General features: G+C 39.5%; 3 protein-coding genes across 3 annotated transcripts; 2 read left to right on the top strand and 1 right to left on the bottom strand.

The window, feature by feature from the left end:
- Positions 1 to 120: 120 nt before the first annotated feature.
- Positions 121 to 4316, top strand: si:dkey-21c1.1 (uncharacterized protein LOC100150256 homolog). The gene is made up of 4 exons (XM_053511595.1): positions 121 to 204; positions 598 to 727; positions 2167 to 2278; positions 2399 to 4316. The coding sequence occupies exons 1-4, from the start codon at positions 180 to 182 to the stop codon at positions 2651 to 2653; spliced, it is 522 nt and encodes a 173-aa protein (XP_053367570.1). The 5' UTR covers positions 121 to 179; the 3' UTR covers positions 2654 to 4316.
- Positions 4299 to 12701, bottom strand: tepsin (TEPSIN adaptor related protein complex 4 accessory protein). The gene is made up of 13 exons (XM_053511593.1): positions 12548 to 12701; positions 12215 to 12287; positions 12039 to 12130; positions 11687 to 11780; positions 11007 to 11074; positions 10752 to 10833; positions 9253 to 9321; positions 8969 to 9157; positions 8316 to 8505; positions 7560 to 7673; positions 7244 to 7322; positions 6926 to 7060; positions 4299 to 6840 (listed from the first exon to the last, which is right to left on the bottom strand). Exons 1-13 carry the CDS (start codon positions 12584 to 12586, stop codon positions 6316 to 6318), a joined length of 1749 nt encoding a protein of 582 aa, XP_053367568.1. The 5' UTR covers positions 12587 to 12701; the 3' UTR covers positions 4299 to 6315.
- A 2149-nt stretch (positions 12702 to 14850) lies between these two features.
- Positions 14851 to 17034, top strand: ndufaf8 (NADH:ubiquinone oxidoreductase complex assembly factor 8). The gene is made up of 3 exons (XM_053511894.1): positions 14851 to 15255; positions 15376 to 15486; positions 16584 to 17034. Exons 1-3 carry the CDS (start codon positions 15175 to 15177, stop codon positions 16602 to 16604), a joined length of 213 nt encoding a protein of 70 aa, XP_053367869.1. The 5' UTR covers positions 14851 to 15174; the 3' UTR covers positions 16605 to 17034.
- Positions 17035 to 17667: the final 633 nt, after the last annotated feature.

The raw sequence follows: 17667 nt of genomic DNA, 5'->3' as shown, positions 1-17667 counted from the left end.
GCAACCAGAATTCACCGTTTACAGCAACAGTTCTAAGTATGCGTGTATACGTGTGTGTTGTTTTTAATTGCTTTTCCTGTTTTGTTCCGCACGCAGTGACTACGTCACGAGAGCGTCAGCAGCCGAACCCGGAAGTCTCTACCGTGTAAATTAGCTGCAGAGAAATAAAGATTGCTGTCATGCAACCTGTCTTCGAGGAGCTCAGTTAAGTGCTATATATATATATATATATTAGGGTTTGTTTTCCTAAATAGTTAATAGTTTATAAGTTTATAAGCCATTTTTATGTTGTGGAAAGAAAAAAGGGATATATATATACAGTGTCCATGCACGGGCTGGCTGCTTTCCTGTACTGACCTGTTGGTTTATCTGATATTTGGTGATCAGATGGATCAGACTGAACGCATTAATTTAAAACATTGAATCAGACGGTCAATAAAGTTATATTAAACCTAAGAGTCAGTGCACTTTGTGTATGCGACACATCGAGGTCTGTTTAACTCGCATTCACATTACATCTGGTTTATGGACTTAACAAGATTGATTGAAATTGACTGATTTCATAGTCAGTCGTGTCAAGACTGTTTTATCATAAAGGTTCCTCAACCCAAAACCACTCGGGTTTAAACACTGACAGGCGAGAAGGCTCTTTGACGATATCCTCCTCCTCCTCCACCCTACCGGCTAATTCTCACATGCACAGCTTCCCCATGCTCTCAGAAAGCAGGTAAGAGTTTACCTTCATATGTGATCAATATTATTTGTTATTTGTTTGTTTTGGTTACTGTACATTGCTGCAGATCTAGACATCCAGCACATATTCCACTATTACTGTACATGATGTGCTGTGTGTAATACACTGAATGCCTCGCATGCTACTGACTATTATTAGATATTGGCACTTGGAGTTCTTCTTAAATGTCATCAGTGTTTATGAGACTCCCTGGGTCCATGTTTTAGAGCATCACTAATCATTGTTAACCTAGCTGAGTCATAATCCTGCAGTAGACAAATGCTGTGGTGAATAAATAAGACCTGCCGTGCTTAATAAAGCAGCAGTGGCTAGCAGGGTCACCTTGCACCTCCAGGGTCTGGGTTCGATTCCCGCCATGAATCTGTTTCCCTCGGGTACTCCAGTTTCCTCACGCAGTCTAAAGACATGCAGATAATTTCCCAAATTGCCCATAGTGTGCATGCCCTGCGATTGATTGTCTACCCCATTCAGGGTGTACCTCACCTCATGCCCTAAATCTCCTGGGATAGGCCTGAGGCTCCCCTGCAACCCGGTATATAGGATAAGGCAGTATAGACTGTGAGTGAGTGATTATCATCGTTTAGAGGCATACAGTATACAGTACTATTAAAGGAATCCATTATATGTCTTCGGTGAAGGTCTTGGGATGAGGAAAAACACAATAGAGCCATGCCAAAGCAGTTCTTGTGCAATGTTAAGATGAAAATATTGAATACAAAGATTAACTGCTATATAAAACCTGCTATTATTTGGCAAAGAAAAAGTAACTTATAATTATGAATTCCTTTCTTTAAGGGGGCATTTATTTATCATTTATGGAAGGAGACTATCTTAGCTGATTTTAACAGCCCGAAGGTTTCCGCAACATGAAAGTCATGAGAACGGAGGACTATTTTGTCCCAACATAGTTTTTTAAGTAATGTGTCTTATTAATTGCAAGGAAAAATCAGGGATTGGTAAGGGAAAGCCTATTCATAGCTTGCGTCTATAATTTAAATGATAACCAGAACTAAATTATTTCACTCACATTTCACGACAATCAACAAACCTGTTTAAAACAGTACGATGTGTTATTCATTAATCTATTAAAATTCTAGTGGGCGTCCCTCACCATTTAAAAGTAGGCAGTGCCATTAAATGTAACAGTAGATTATATGTCATATCGTGAGGTTATAATATATCTGCCAAAACGTTGAAGCAGCATGAGGAGTGGCAGCGAGTTGACCACACTGGATGCGGGTGTCACTGACCCATCGTTCAGGTTTCTTTTAGCCATCTTAATCACACATGCACTAATAAATAGATATCAGACTGAAGATTTTTAGCTAGAACTTGTGCCGTCATGATGTAGGCTGCTATGTTGCATTATTGCAATGACCACTGAAACTGAGATGATCATCTTCTCTTAACAGAAAACGGCATCATGGCTGTGATGCTGAGGAAGAACAAGTTCCGCCTCAAGCTAAGAGGTTTCCAGGCCACACTTTCTTTTCTGAACTGGCCCATGATGTTTGGGACTCTGAGGTAAGGTTGCTGATCAGTAACTGATTGCTGATTTAAATCAATTAAAAAAAGGATCAAAAAAGTATAAAAAAAAAATCTTTGCACACATTTTAAACAACAAATTTCCTCTTTTCCTAACAGTCTTCCAGTAGTGACAGCAGTTGCATTAGCAGTCCAGAGAAACTGACAGGAGCAGGCTCTGTATACCAGCCTGCAAAGCAAAATGGGAAATGTGTCCTAGAAGATTCCCCTAGCCCTAGCACCTCTGGTCAGTTTGGTGAAGATGCAGGCTTTCTGCTGGGCGAATCGGATGACTCTTACCATCATATCAACCGCATCCTTAGAGAAGCTCACTTCAACAGCCTGAAAACTCGTGGCCAGCCAGGAGAAACCTGAACGTCTGGGAAATGGAACACAGGGAATCTTTTACAGTGGAAACGTACATCAGTGGCACAATGTGAATCTCTCTTAAATTTGACTTTGCTGCTTTGGTACCCATTTTCAGCATTTTTCAATTTTCATTATGAGTGTCAGCGTTCATTTAGATCTTTACTTGGGTGCTTCAATATTAAAGAAATCTCAGACAGCATGCTACATGATCATTACATGTAAATCCCTATCACTCATCTTGGCAGATGTAAATGGTGCTATATGTTAAATAATACAGTGATACATACAAAGTAAGACAGTTTCAACAAGATGATGTGCATTGTTAGTGTATGAACAGTGAGTGGTGGTGGTGCACAGAAGAATTATGCATTTTTACTTTCTTCTTCCTAAAGACCTTTGCGATCACAGAGATGGTTTAGCTAAGCGCATGGGAGCATTAATGCATAATGATTGAAACGTAGTTATATTATCAGTTCTAACCTGTATACATAGGACCTGAAGGTAAATGTGTTGCATTTGTTCCTATTTGAGTTTAAATTATTCAGATAGCTTAGTTTCATCTTGTGTATATTAAAAAAACAACAACTCAGGCTTTGTGATTTCTTCCTAGTGTGCCATGAAGTCAAATTGACATCTATAGTACAGATCTGTGCCACACAAGCATATCCTTACCTTCAGTTTTTTTTTTTTAAGTGTGAACTATTTGTTATATTTGTATTTAATATTAACAATTATTTGATTTTTTTTTATTCAGGTATGTAACAATGTACCTTTCTTCAGGCACTTTTATTAGCTAACTTAACAAGAAATTAATTAAGTGAATTATTTAATTAATTAAGTGATGTCAAAGTATTTTAGTTAAGATGAAAATATTTGAATCCACAGAACAATTTGCAGAGCCTGAAGGAAATAATTTCCGATTAGTCTATTCGGTATCTTTTCGATAAACACTTTTTTTTTAAACCCTGGTTCATTTATCATCAGGCCTTACACGTCTGGGTGAGCAGTGGACAATGACAAGAATGTGCTATATCGTCATCAGCCTACAGTCTGTATCTTTGTATGTATGTATGTATGAGTACGTTGTGTATGTGGCCGGAGGTCATACTTGTGCTTCCAAATATAATGTTCGAGAGTTTGTCCTTGTATAGCAAGGGTGCTGATATAGCTTTTATCTTGCACTGTGGTATGTCCATATGAAGGAGCAGTGGTTTTCAACCTGGGTGTTACTGGATGGTTTTTAAGGAAGGCTCACCTGCCCAGTATGCAGTGCTTTACAGTATGTTCTAAAATGCTTCCTTACAAAATCAGATGGGCAAAAACAGCTTTTAAACTGCATTACAGTTAAATATTACATTTATTTGAATACTTAGAATGTGCACTCAAATGGGAAGAAATGTGTTTATGGGAAGAAGTGTGCCTCAGGGGGGAAACGCATTCAGAGGGTTGGAGTCTGTGCACCTCTGATAATTTTGAATTGTTCTAGAGAGGGTTGCATCGCAAGACTGGGAGCTCCAGTGTGAGTCATGTGTTTGGATTATAATTATTACAATCGCCTTCATATTTTGTATGTAGAATTGTACAGAACATAGCTAGCACATTTATAATTTATAAATTGTTATTTTCTCAAATGATCTTCGTACAATAACAATAAAAGTTTTTAAATACCTTTATTGTGTTGATGTCAATACATAATTAAGGATATGAGTAATACAGTGTATTTTATGCCATGTCTGATTGCAGATCCAGATCACACTCACATACGTACATAGCACAGTTTGGGAAACCACAGGTAGCCAATTTCATGAAAAGGACATTGTGAAATGATTTTGCATGTTCATTCTTGTGTTTTGTGTTAATTGTAAAGGTTTTTAAATTATTGGAAGACATCCATAGCTTTGAGGAATAACTCCATAGTGCAAAAAAATAAAAGTATCATTAAGTTATTTGTAATGAGACACAATATGTGTCAGGCAAGGTAAACACTGAGGGAAAAAGAATCCTGAGGTACATCTTTGATCAGTTTTTCTCTCATCAGCAACACATCAGTCAAGTACATCAGTAAATGTACAATTTGTCACTCCTCAGAGGAGTACCTGCAGAGTATACCGGGAGCATTCTCTCACTCGCTTTCAGTACCTGCTGGTTAGGGATGAAGTGAATCCAGAACCAATCCTGGGAACACCAGGTATTTGGCAGGGATTACCCCGGGCCAGCATATACACACACACACACATACACACACACACACACAAATTAATCTTCAGCCAAACCACCTACTTAGACATTTTTTCAGAGGTGGGAGGAAAACGGAGTACCTGAAATAAACCTACACAGACCAAGAGAGAACAAGTGAAACTCCACACACGAACCTGAGCTCAGGATTGAACCTGGGACCATGCTTCCCACTGAACAACTTGATGACTTTAGAATACTTACTCAGGTAAACGTACTAAATGTTTAGTAGGGATGTAACGATATGGAGAATTCGATGGACGTTGTCCCGATACGTAATATTTTTTAGCACTGTACGAACAAGCAGTGCCTGATTACATGCTTAATAATGACTGTTTATGTAAATGTAATTAAACATAAGCTGTTCATTAGAGTGTCACAAATTTAAGCATGGCTAATTAAACATTAATCAAGCTTCTTTGTAATGACTCGCAAGGGGGCACACATCTGAAGTACAGGGCTTTGGTTTAATTTTAAAATCTGCTGTTGGCTAGTTGTGCAGTTAGTTACCTTTCTCTGAAGCTCACACACCTTTTTTAATCCTGGCTTCTTCGATATACAGAGTCGAGTCTCATAACTGCAGCTGGTAATTTCCCCATCGCTGGCATAATTTCTACAGCCTGGTTTAAATCCGGAAAGCTTACATTTACAGAGGCCCTTATCCCGAGCGACTAACATTTTATCTCATATTACATCATAGCAGTTGAGAGCTAATGGCCTTGTTTAAGGGCCTAACAGCTTTAACTTGGTGGTACTGGGGTTTAAACCCGTGACCTTCCGATGCCCCAGTATACCAGCAACCACAGTATATGTGGTTGCTGGTATAAGTAAAACAGCTTGCTTAAGAGAGGCGTTTTAAAACCTCTATAGTCTCTCCAGATAAATACGAAGCTTATCTTTCAGAGAAGGTATTTTCGGCTCAATGAGGTTTCTATTGATACACGTGTCATTATTACTGTATATGCCATATCAGTTACACCCCTACTATATTGCTACACACAGTTTGTCAACACCGTTCCACTCAATTCATCACTGAACATATGACCCATTGGATTTGATTATAAAACACTAGCAACATCTAGATATGTATACATATTATATAAAGATCAGTGCCACACTTGACTTTAGCTATCCTTTCCTGAGGGAGTATGTATCATATATCCTGGTACAACATCTTTTGATTTGAGCAGCCACATCCTCTCTAATCTGACCATGTGTGGGTATCACTTTTAAACCTAAATATGTAGTTACTCATCAAGTATAGTCAAGTATGGATGATTTGTTATGGCATTGTCATACCTTCATACATCTAGTGCAGTTTAAAATTTTGCACGCTACACCCATATTATTCCAATCTAGTTATGTTTTCCTTACAGGACCACTGATTCTACATCTACATCTACAACAAAAAGTTGTCTAAACAACATGACAGGTCAGAGGTTGAGGAAAGAGAAGGGAGACACTTGCTCTCCACTAGAGGATGAAGACGGCTCTGATGATATTTCTGAGCTCTTCTCCACGAACGTGTCGACGACTTCTGCTTCAGCCTGGGTCTCTGGAACTACAAGAACAGGCTCAACCAGACACACAGGCTTTCCTCTGTTTATCAGCTCCATGCCACTGAACAGTGACAATCTGGGTACAAGCTGCTGAGAGCTCTCACAGGAGTCTGTGCTTCTATCTTGGTTTCCAAAACCAGTCTGCTCTTTCTGAATGCTCTCCTCTACAGAAACAGTACAAACGTTCTCCTGGTCTTCCTGTCCAGCAGTGGGATCTTTACTTATGGATGAAGATTTCTTTCCAGCAGCTTCCAGTGGTGCAGAGAGAAGGGGACTGGTGAGGGTTTGATTTAAGTGCTGCCCTGAATGTGAGGCAACGGATGACTCTGGACCCACCGTGACGTCACGTGTGGTTGTTTCCAAGGAAGTTCCTAATAGAGCTTCAAACTGCCTAAGAAGCTGGACAGACAGAAAGGCATCCAAGTCCTTGTTGTGCATTTGTTCGAATATTTGAACACAATACTTCCTATTTATACAACCTTACCTTGGTTGCCTTGTTCGTTACAGGTCCTGCTGTGCCCTTACTCAACTGGGTGAGTCGGGCATGTGTAACAGTGAAGATCTGCTCTAAAGATAGCAGATCTGTGCACATCAGGCATGCCAGACCACACAGGGCCCTCTGGAGAAATAAGATTAGGATGGCAAAAGGTGTGACATAGGAGGGATTAGATTGTCTGTTTATTCAAGCAAAAACCAACATAAAAAAAACACACACAAAAGTGGTAATGATGTGCTTTAAGTAACAGCATGTTTAAATTTGGCATTTATGGTTGAGAAGTTATAGATAACAAAATAACAATACCATTTGGGTGTTTTGTGAGGAGTCCTGTAGTTTATGACAGAGAAGCTCTACCACAACTTCACAGTTTAATGTAGAACACCTAAAAAGAGAGAAAGAAAGAGAGACAGATAAATAAATCTGTTTGTTCAAGTTCCTTTTCATGAGGTACTGCTATTAAAGGAGGACTCCTACAGATTTACATCATTACACAAAACATCTGACCAGACATTTTCCCCCAGAAATGTTTACAAATGATCCCATCAACTCACTGAATTTTATGTAACTTTCTTTTTTGAAAACAAGAAAAATGTCATTTCTGAAACATCTAATCACTTACTCTTTAACGAAACATTGGCTTTCATCCCTGGACAGAAATATTTTAAATCCATTTGTTAGTCTACTGATCAGCGCCATCTCCTGGCCACAGTCTCCCAACTGTACAGCCTCCACCCTGACAAAGAAGAACCAGAACAAAACAAATTGTGAGTGTGGTAACTGATCTGAAGGCCGGTGAGGTAATAGATCTGAATGCGAAGAGACAGTGAATAAAAGGTTTCATCAGTGTTTGACAGTAATTTGCAGAGATGTGTCAATCCTCCTTAATTAGCATGTTTTAAATTGCTGAAAATTCTAAATTCCCATATACAAGTAAATCCATCCACCATGTCAACGCCTGCACACTTTTAAAACAATCTTAATCTCTAAATCATGGCAGAAAGTAGAGCCAGTCCCCATCCACACCAGCTGTATACTGGCGGGTCACATACTATAGTAGTTTTACAGAACTTGAAGGAAATCAAAGGCCGAATGTCTTCAAGTGTCCTAACTTAAGAAAAAAACTTTAGCTTTAAATGATTTTTAGTCTTAATCTAAGAAATCTCAATATAGCTTCTATTGTTTAAGTATCAGCCAGCCCAATCTCTCTTGTATAACATTCAACCATCTCTCCTGAGAGCTTTCATCATACATTAATTCCGAACATTACTATTTTAGGGGTAAAATATATCATAATATCTTATAACATGTAAAGTTTGACTGTCAATTTTTCATGAATTTTATTTTTTATTATTAAAAAAAATCCTCCTGCTATTACCGTTCTGATACGCTGTCTCCACTCTCTCTGCTCGCCCCTGAGTGGCTGCCCGTGTCTCCTGACTTACTGCTTCCCCTCACTGAGGTTTGAATGATCGGTTCAGTCTCAAAAGAAGAATTGTGAGAGGAGCTGTGGTCACTGCCCGTCTCCTCCCAACCTCCACTCACCTGCCCAGGGGACCTGTAAGAGGCTAAGACACAAGAAATAAATACTTGTTAATGCAACTCATTTGCATGTACTGTAATACATTCTGCAATAAGAATAAATACTGAATTTTGTATTTTGTCACACACAAATACTGTGTTGATTGAGAAGATTTTTGCCAGATTGTTAATAGTTTGTAGATACATTAGGCAATAACTGGACAGTGTGAATAAGCATCCTTTAGATAAACCCTCTCTATAAACACACACCTTACATGCACTTTAATTACATTATTAATTTACTTTAATTGCCATATTTCCATTTATTAGGCATTAGAGATACTTTTGCAGTTTTTTAACCTAAACCAAAGTTGTCAACTACAGTCTAGCTCCAGACCTGCACATTATTTCAGCAGATTAAACTAAGTACTTAAGAAAATATTATAAGCAAGAAATTTTATGTAGCTAAAAAACCTGTCACAGATAACAAGCATTAGCTTATCCGCATACCCTTGTGGCTGCGTGAAGGGACATTGTAGGCGCACGCGGGAACTGCAACCTCCACAACAGCAGAGGGTGCCACCACAGCCCGGTAGTGATTATCGTGGAGTCGAATGCCAGCATGCTCTGTGGGGGGCAGGACTGCACTGGCAACCACCTCCGCAGCCTTCTGAATCTTACCCAAAATACCCACTGTATCTTGCAGAGAAGACATAAAGGATGTATTAAATAAAGTCAAAATAAGAGCGCAATCAAACAGTGTTCTTTACAAATTAGAAATAACTTTGTCTTACTAGATGATTTCCTCGCTGGGCTACTTCCAAATCCCAGCATTCCTGATCTGAGAAACTCTGGTCCCATTCCTATTTAAAAAAAAATAATAAAATTCAATCAACATTTGACAAAGAGTTTACACACAAGTTAAGATTATGTGGGGGTTTTTTTTCCGCTGATAGAACATCTCAATGTTTTCATGAACTAATACACACTGCATGGCCCAAAAATTAATTAATTAATAATAATAATAATAATCACCACTTGAATTTACCTAAGCAAATAGCTAAAAGTCTTCCATTTGATAATCACTGCAGTGAATAATAGGGTTCAGTTGGCTGCAAGTTATTTAACCCTAACTGATGCAGTGAGTAGCTTCTTAAACAAGCATGTCAAAAGAAAGAGATATCATGTTGTCATGGCAAAAATAATACTGTTTTAAAATGGTCAAATTATTTTCCTGCATCAAGCAAAGAAAACAACTAAGGAGTGCTGAAACTACAAAACTACGTTAAGAACTGCCCAACGCATTATTAAAGCCTGGAAAGATAGTGATGAACCATCATCTACAGGAAAGACATATCCTTAAACCTTTGAAACCTTGAAATCAGATCATAAAAAAACAAGAGTAGAACAGCTATGTTTAATAGTTAAAGTAAAAGCATTTTCACATGCACAATGTGATAAAAACTCAACTGAGACCAAACAGCTGTGTAGCCTCAACAAAACCACGCATCACTAATCAGAAAAAAATTCTAGGGGGAATAAAGAATGGACTGTGGAGAATTGAAAAAAGTCCATATTTACCCTGTTCCAGAGGGTAAGAGGAGAGGTAGATGAAGTGATGCACCCATAATGTCTGTGGGGGCAGTGTTAGACCTTAACCAAAAAGAAAATCTAGGGATGTGTTAGGGAAGGCTTTACACAGTGGGCCAACTCTCCCATCATGAAATCTTGGAGAGAAATGAACATGACTCTGGATTGAAATAAATGTTGTGACATTGCATAACCTTATCGAAATGATGCAACACTGAATGCGTGCCATAATCAACACGAATGATGGGCCAAATAAATAAATACTGTGTTTGTGACAGTGTATAAAGGCAACCAAGCATCTCGCAGCTTAAAGGAACAAACCAAAAGTCACATCATGATGAGATAAGGATTAAACATATACAACTGACAAATTTTCAAAAATTGACAAAATTTTATTCTGAATATTCTTGAATTCAGGAACAATTCCTATTTTTTTTTTTTTTTTTAGTTTAGAGGAAGCTTGAAAACCTAGAGGACACTGTGAAACACCACAAAGACAAGAACTCGAGCTCAGGATCAAACTGGGGACAGACTGATGACTTTGTTTATATTTTAGATGATAATGATCCTCCGTCTTACTATACTGTATGTTGACAAACTTCTGAAGTAAATGCACACACCATAATTGTAATTGAGCTGCTAGGTTTTAAAAACAGTCAACTCAGCAATAATAATGATGCATCATAAACACTTGCTCACATACCTAGAGTTGGACCTGCTGCTTTATAGGCAGAAACACCAGACTCTGTTGACATCATGTCAGTGAAGAGCACACTGGCCAATTCCTATAGAAAAGAGGTGAAGGACAATAAAACAGCTTATCTTTAGATAACACTGTCTAAAGACGATCTAAAAACTCATTGACCATATTGTAGATAGGTGGAATTAATTTGATGACACACTATGATGTGTGACAGATCCGAAAAACTAAGTAAGAAGTAAGGTTTAAATCACTCACCTGTGCCAAGAGCCGGACTTTCTGAAAGAGTGCGTTGCCATGAACAGAGTCTGGAGGACCACTGTACACTGAAAGAGATACCAAAAACAGGATCGGGTGCTATTCTTACTTTTTGGTTACTTTTGTTTGATGATTTGCTTTTCTCTCTAGATGGTAATCTGCCAGTGCTCACCTACCAGCCAGCTCTCACGCATTATATGGACAGCTACCAACTAGGGTAAAGCAAAGGTTAACACATGCTTTCTTTAGGACACAAAAACAACCAACCACACCTTTCCTACTGCTGCGTATGCAGAGACAAAGAAAAGCCATTTCCCCACTTCCACATTCATAAGATTTACTAGTGTCTCTTCCTAGCCTGTCTAATTTGGCTCCCGCACTCAATTTTGCTCCAGGGATTGCTTGGTCCTCTTCAGGATTTACACTTGTGATATATTGGCGATAAGGGCAAGTTTGTTTGCACCACTTGAGAGCATTATTTTATTCATTTGTTAGAATTCTGATCAATTAGCTGCAAGTTGAAACTCGAAGATTAAACATGTAAACAAGTAATCCAGACCGACATTGCCCTTAAAGCAGTGTTTCTATATAATTCTCTGATTTTATACCTTATTATATAAAATTATTATAGGCCTATATGCATAACCGTGCTGCTTTAGATGAATGTGGAATCTTCTAACCTGTCACTTCCTGGATGAAGGTGGCATTTCGCCTCAGTTCTGTGACAAAGTGCGGAGGACTGTGGCCAGAGAGGTGCAGCAGGATCTTCAAAACCTTGGACAGAAAACACAATGAACACGCATGCTTATGCTGTAGAATAATGAGATCTCTAGTTAAACAAGTCGTTGAGGTATCTCTTGGGAGAAGCGGTTGGATCGAAGTTTACTCAAATCCATGTTAATATATTATTCTTCTTCCTTATGTAAGGTGGTGTTTAAATACTGCTACAGTGAAAAGTCAGCCACAATCTGTATGTACAGAGCTGTGAAAAAGTATTTGCCCCTTCCTGATTTTCCTTGGCACTTTTCTCACCTTCAGTTTGACATGACATGACTCAACCTGCAGCCTCTCCAGAAGGTATTCAAGAAGACACTGGCAGCAGCCCAGAGACTCATGGGAAATTTCTGAGATGTTTTACAAGTCAAGAGGCTTTATTTGGAAAGAAGTTGTTGTAAACAAATCTATGCAATACAGCTGAAAAAGGATACTGCTGATTTCCTCGAAGAGGTATCCTGGACAGGGCACTTCGTCATCTGCCGTCGCTTTCATAAGAGTCGGCATCTGATGACACAGCATAAGGGAAGAGATGACAAAAAGCCCAGGTCAAAAAATCCACAACATATTCAGTTTGATTTTGAGCTCTGGTGCATTTAAGAAATGAACTGGCCTGAGCATCGAGACCTTCACATCCACATTAAGAACCTGCTAGAGCCTGCTAGCTAGGCACTTACCTCAGATAAACACACCAGCCACAAACACGTCAAGGTAAAACTCAATATTGTTAGAGACTGTTACGTTTCCACACAATATATGACACTTACTTTTTGCAAGAAAGCCAGTCGCTCCATTAATGTAGCCATTAGTTACGGGTCTCAGGTCTATCCCGTGTCTATGTCTCATCGCTGTCTGCGTTAGGCCGAATAACCGTGCGCTGTCACACCACACACCTACACTACTCCACTACTGCATCTCATTGGTCCATCGTCTTTAGGTCACGGTTAGATCCACCCAATCAGAAAGCAGGAATGAACTCAAAGAGGCGGGTCTTTAAGGAACCGTTTGTGACTATTTTCCCCACCCGTATTCATAAAACTCTTTCTGCGTTATGATTGGTTTGTGAATTTCTATTCAGTAACTAGTTCAGGTTTTTGAGCGTCCAATCACAGCGCAGGAGGCGGGATTAGTTTGAATACGGGTAGGGCAGTAATGCTCTATTCAACTGCTTTAAAAATTGTGGTAACTTCTGATTACTGGCCTAAACTTCCAGGTTGTACACGGACTTCTTCTTCTTTTTTTTTAATCTATGTTTTCGCAGTGTCGCTCTTCCATGTGGGCAAGTATTTGCTATTTACCATGCCATAGTCAATTATATATTTTTTTGTAAAAAAAATTGTACAATTTTGTAAAATTGTCTGATACTAAAGGCAAATCTGATACCATGAAAGCCTAAATATATCATATAAATAATCTAGATAACCAGCTGTGGGGCCAACTCAAAACAAAAACACACTATCCAGTTATTAGCAGCAATATTGTTTTATGCCTAGAAAGAGTACATCAGATGCAGTTGCTTTGAGAGTGCTGGCGGAGAAGTACAGAGAAGGTAACAGGGAGTTGCATTGTGTCTTTGTAGATTTAGAGAAAGCGTATGACAGGGGGCCAAGAGAAGAGCTGTGGTATTGTATGAGAAGGTCTGGAGTGGCAGAGAAGTAAGTTAGAGTGGTGCAGGACATGTATGAGAGCTGTAAGACAGTGGTGAGATGAGCTGTAGGTGTGACAGAAGAGTTCAAGGTGGATGTGGGTCTGCATCAAGGATCGTCTCTAAGCCCCTTTTTGTTTGCCCTGGTGATGGACAGGATGACAGATGAGGTAAGACAGGAGTCTCCATGGACTATGATGTTTGCAGATGACATTGTGCTTTGTAGCGAGAGCAGGGAACAGGTGGAGGAAAATTTGGAGAGGTGGAGGTATGCTCTGGAAAGCAAAGGAATGAAGGTTAGCCGCAGCAAGACAGAATACATGTGTGTAAGTGAGAGGGACCCAAGAGGATCGGTGAGGCTACAGGTTGCAGAGGTAAAGAAGGTGCAGGATTTTAAGTACTTAGGGTCAACGGTCCAGAGCAACAGAGAGTGTTCAAAGGAGGTGAAGAGGCGGGTACAGACAGGTTGGAATGGGTGGAGAAAAGTGTCAGGTGTGTTGTGCGATAAAAGAGTATCAGCGAGAATGAAAGGACAGTGGTGAGACCAGCAATGCTCTACGGCTTAGAGACAGTGGCGCTGAAGAAAAGACAGGAGGCAGAGTTAGAGGTAGCAGAGCTAAAGATGTTGAGGTTCTCTTTGGGAGTGACAAGGATGGATAGGATCAAGAATGAGTTTATCAGAGGGACAACCCACGTTAGATGTTTTGGAGATAAAGTCAGAGAGGCCAGATTGAGGTGGTTTGGACATGTTCAGAGGAGAGACGGTGAATATATCGGTAAAAGGATGCTAAGGTTTAAACTGCCAGGCAGGAGGTCTAGGGGAAGACCAAAGAGGAGATGCAGTGAGAGAGGACATGAAGTTAGTTGGTGTGAGAGAAGAGGATGCAGAGGATAGGGTTAGCTGTGGCGACCCCTGAAAGGGAACAGCCGAAAGACAAAGAAGAAGAAGACACTATCCAGTTATTATGGAATCTGAGTTACAAAAAAACACTTAAATAAAAATCAGCATTTCTTTATTTACAAGCAAGAGGTATAATATCACATAAAACAAAATAAACACAACCACAGAACCATTTTGTACAAGCCTGGGTAGGCCGAGTCTGTTTCGTTCATTCATCGAGTTAGGTACCCCTGGGTGAACTATTTTCAGTAAAATTAAGTTAATGAGGTGGGGCTTAAACTCAGAACCTGGAGGTGCAACGCGACAGTGCTTACCACTAACCTATATCGATTTCTGGATGGGAAATTTGCCTAAAATGACCAGCAAATATAGGAAATATTCTTCACCATTACACGCCCACCACATATAACATTGCATCAAATATACCAAATTGTACGTTGGTATTCATTTCCCTCCGAACAAACGAGGCGCACTTGAAGGAAGCATAAAGCTACCTGTGATTGCGTCACTGGGTCAGAGGTTACAAATATGGCGCTGCTCTGGTAGAGGGTGAAGTTTAACGGATTCGGTTTATTGGATTATCCTCTTTGTGGTAAAGACGACGGTGCCCTTTGTTAATACAGTGTCTATTTAATATCGAAAAAATCGCAGTACAATTGTGGACCATTGTAATTTTCCAAACTCAGCAGATAGTTATTAGTTAGCTGACTTCGGCTAATGCTCTAATATACGGTGTATGGTAGTATCTGTGACGTCGTTGTTAACGTTTCTCCCGATTGGTCACACGCTTTTGAACATGAACCGTCATCCAATCGCTGTGTAAGAGGCGGGATCTGTGTGTTGACGTCATGTCAGGGAGAAACGCTTGGGCCAGTAGCCGGGAGCGGATCAGGAGATTTCCTGAGCTGTTAGCCCGGTGCTCAGTAGAGGTAAATAAAACCATAAGTTACAGTTTATGGACTAAATTCCAAAGTTTTCGTATGAAAACCTTTGATAGGGACGATAACTGCAGCTCTCTGAACTAATGTCTGGACTGGTTTGTGTTGTAGGCAGCTGCTTATGGGAAATGTGTGGTTTCCACTACAACAGGCAAACAGGAGCTGAAGAAAGATTTCTGCCTGAAAGAGTTTAAAGCTCTGAAGACCTGCTTCATCCACGCTGTTAGTTATACCGGCATGCTTATTAATATTGTGATGTAACGCTCACAATGACTTTGTATTCAGTGTTAAACTATGCATGATTTTGGTATAAGATTAGTGTTAGTATTTTTGTTAAATTTCCACTCAGTGGCCAAACCCCAGCCTGCTGGTCACAACCCCAAATAAAATGTGAGGGTTGTGTCAGGAGAGGGCATCTGGCATAAAACCTGTGCCAAGTTGTGTGCGTATCAAATGAGATATGATGTGAAAAGTTCTTATAAAATACTTTGTATGCAAAAGTGTGCATATTTTTAGGACAAAATTGAAATGTAAGATACGGCAAACAAATTAATCAATCGGAAGACACACACTAAAGGCAATTTGGCCATGCCAATTAGGAAACCCACCAAGACCCCGCCGTGGGAATTGAACTCAGAACCTGGAGGTGAAATGTTTCTCTGTGCTCAATATTCACCTAATACTGCTTTTTCACTCATCAAATTCTGGAAGTATGTTGCTGAACAGGCATCTTCATGGAGGATATGTAGTTGGAAAAAGATCAACATGATTGGAGATCATTTAAACACTTGATACAGTTGCATTGTAAAAAGCATAGTGAAAGTGAGACAATTTTTACACACAGCATTGAGACTAAACAGCTGTGAAGTCAGCTTATAACCTGATTGTACAGACAGACCATGTTTTTACATGAGTGGGGTTTTCTTTACCCCCTGATGGCATGGTCATATTCCAGGAATTAAATTGGTGAAAGAGAGGTTCTGTGAGCACAAGGAATAATTTAGCTCCACATTGTGCCCTGTAATAAAGACAGTCAATAAATACACTGGCAGTGCATACTTTTGTTTATTTTTTTTACCTATATGGGCAAAAATAACAACTAAATGAAAGTTAAGGTGTTGACAAAATTGTACATAAAATATTTTAATCCAGAATTAATTGTTTTCCCCTTTTCAAATCCTAGAAAATTAGCAACCAGTATACAATACTTCTGTCTTACCCCCCTTTTATATAAGATTGTTCTTGTTTTACTAAGTTACACAACATACACTTGAAGATTAACTTGAATCCGAATTCTTATGATTTTTTTTCTTCTTCAGGCAAATCAGGGGATGAAGTAAAGGAAGAATTCAAGCCTGGACATACTGTTTGTTGGATAAGTACTTGCTGGAGATCCATTCATTTATTCATCCTCAGTAAGTGCTTTATCCTGGTCAAGGCCACACTGGATTTAGAGCCTTTCCAATGATCACTGGGTGCGAGGCTGTAGTACACCTCGGTGGGTCATTGATGCAGACACACTGAATGAGGGGCAATTTAGCAAAGTCAGTGCATCTAAGAGCATGTTTTTAGGATAGCAGAAGGAAACCGGAGGACACTGAGGAAACCCATATGGACACAAGAAGAACAGGCAAAACTTCATACAGATGATGACCTAATGTACGAATAAAATCGTCTTCCTGGTATTAATGCATTTCTGTCACTAAAATATGAACAACATCAAAATATGATGATATTGTCATGCATAAAAATAAATGATCTGTGCAAAGTAAGTGTGTGGTTTTCTATGCTGCTGTAGTAAAGAATGGACAGGTCATTCTGCCACACACTCTTTCTGTCTCTATTATCTAGTGCAATTTAATAGATTAGATCAAGATGTGGATAAAAGACTTGAGGGAACCAAAAGCAGACTGTTCAATTGCTTTAGGGGAGACAGACAGACAGAGAACGTGCTGGGGAGTTAGGGTGGCTGTAGAACCTGTGTCAGGCATGATGAGTAACGAGGTGTTTTACGGCCGTAAGGGTGGCACAACGTGGCTTTTGCTCCTGATCTCAGAGCTGCCGTGAAGAGACACCTAAGAAAGACAGAGCTCGGAAGAACTGGTCCTGGCTCAGTGAGAACAGGTAATAAACATTAAAGGCTTGATTAATGTTTTTCAATGAGTGTCATGTCACACACACACCATGAAAGCTCTCACACCACAGGTCTGTACATATGGAAACCTAGGCTGCAGCGGTGTTACTGATCCCACACCCTTGTTATCCATATGTTAATTGATGGGGTGGCCATAAAGTCAAAGTCACTAATGACTTAGGATCAACATACATAATCCAAACAACCAATTAGAGAATTTATAACAGACTCTGGTTTATAAACATTTACAGCTAAAAGGTGGAGTAAAA

Source organism: Clarias gariepinus, chromosome 14 (assembly GCF_024256425.1).
Source record: "Clarias gariepinus isolate MV-2021 ecotype Netherlands chromosome 14, CGAR_prim_01v2, whole genome shotgun sequence".
NCBI classification, from domain to species: domain Eukaryota; kingdom Metazoa; phylum Chordata; class Actinopteri; order Siluriformes; family Clariidae; genus Clarias; species Clarias gariepinus.
This window is presented reverse-complemented; position numbering and strand designations above follow the sequence as displayed.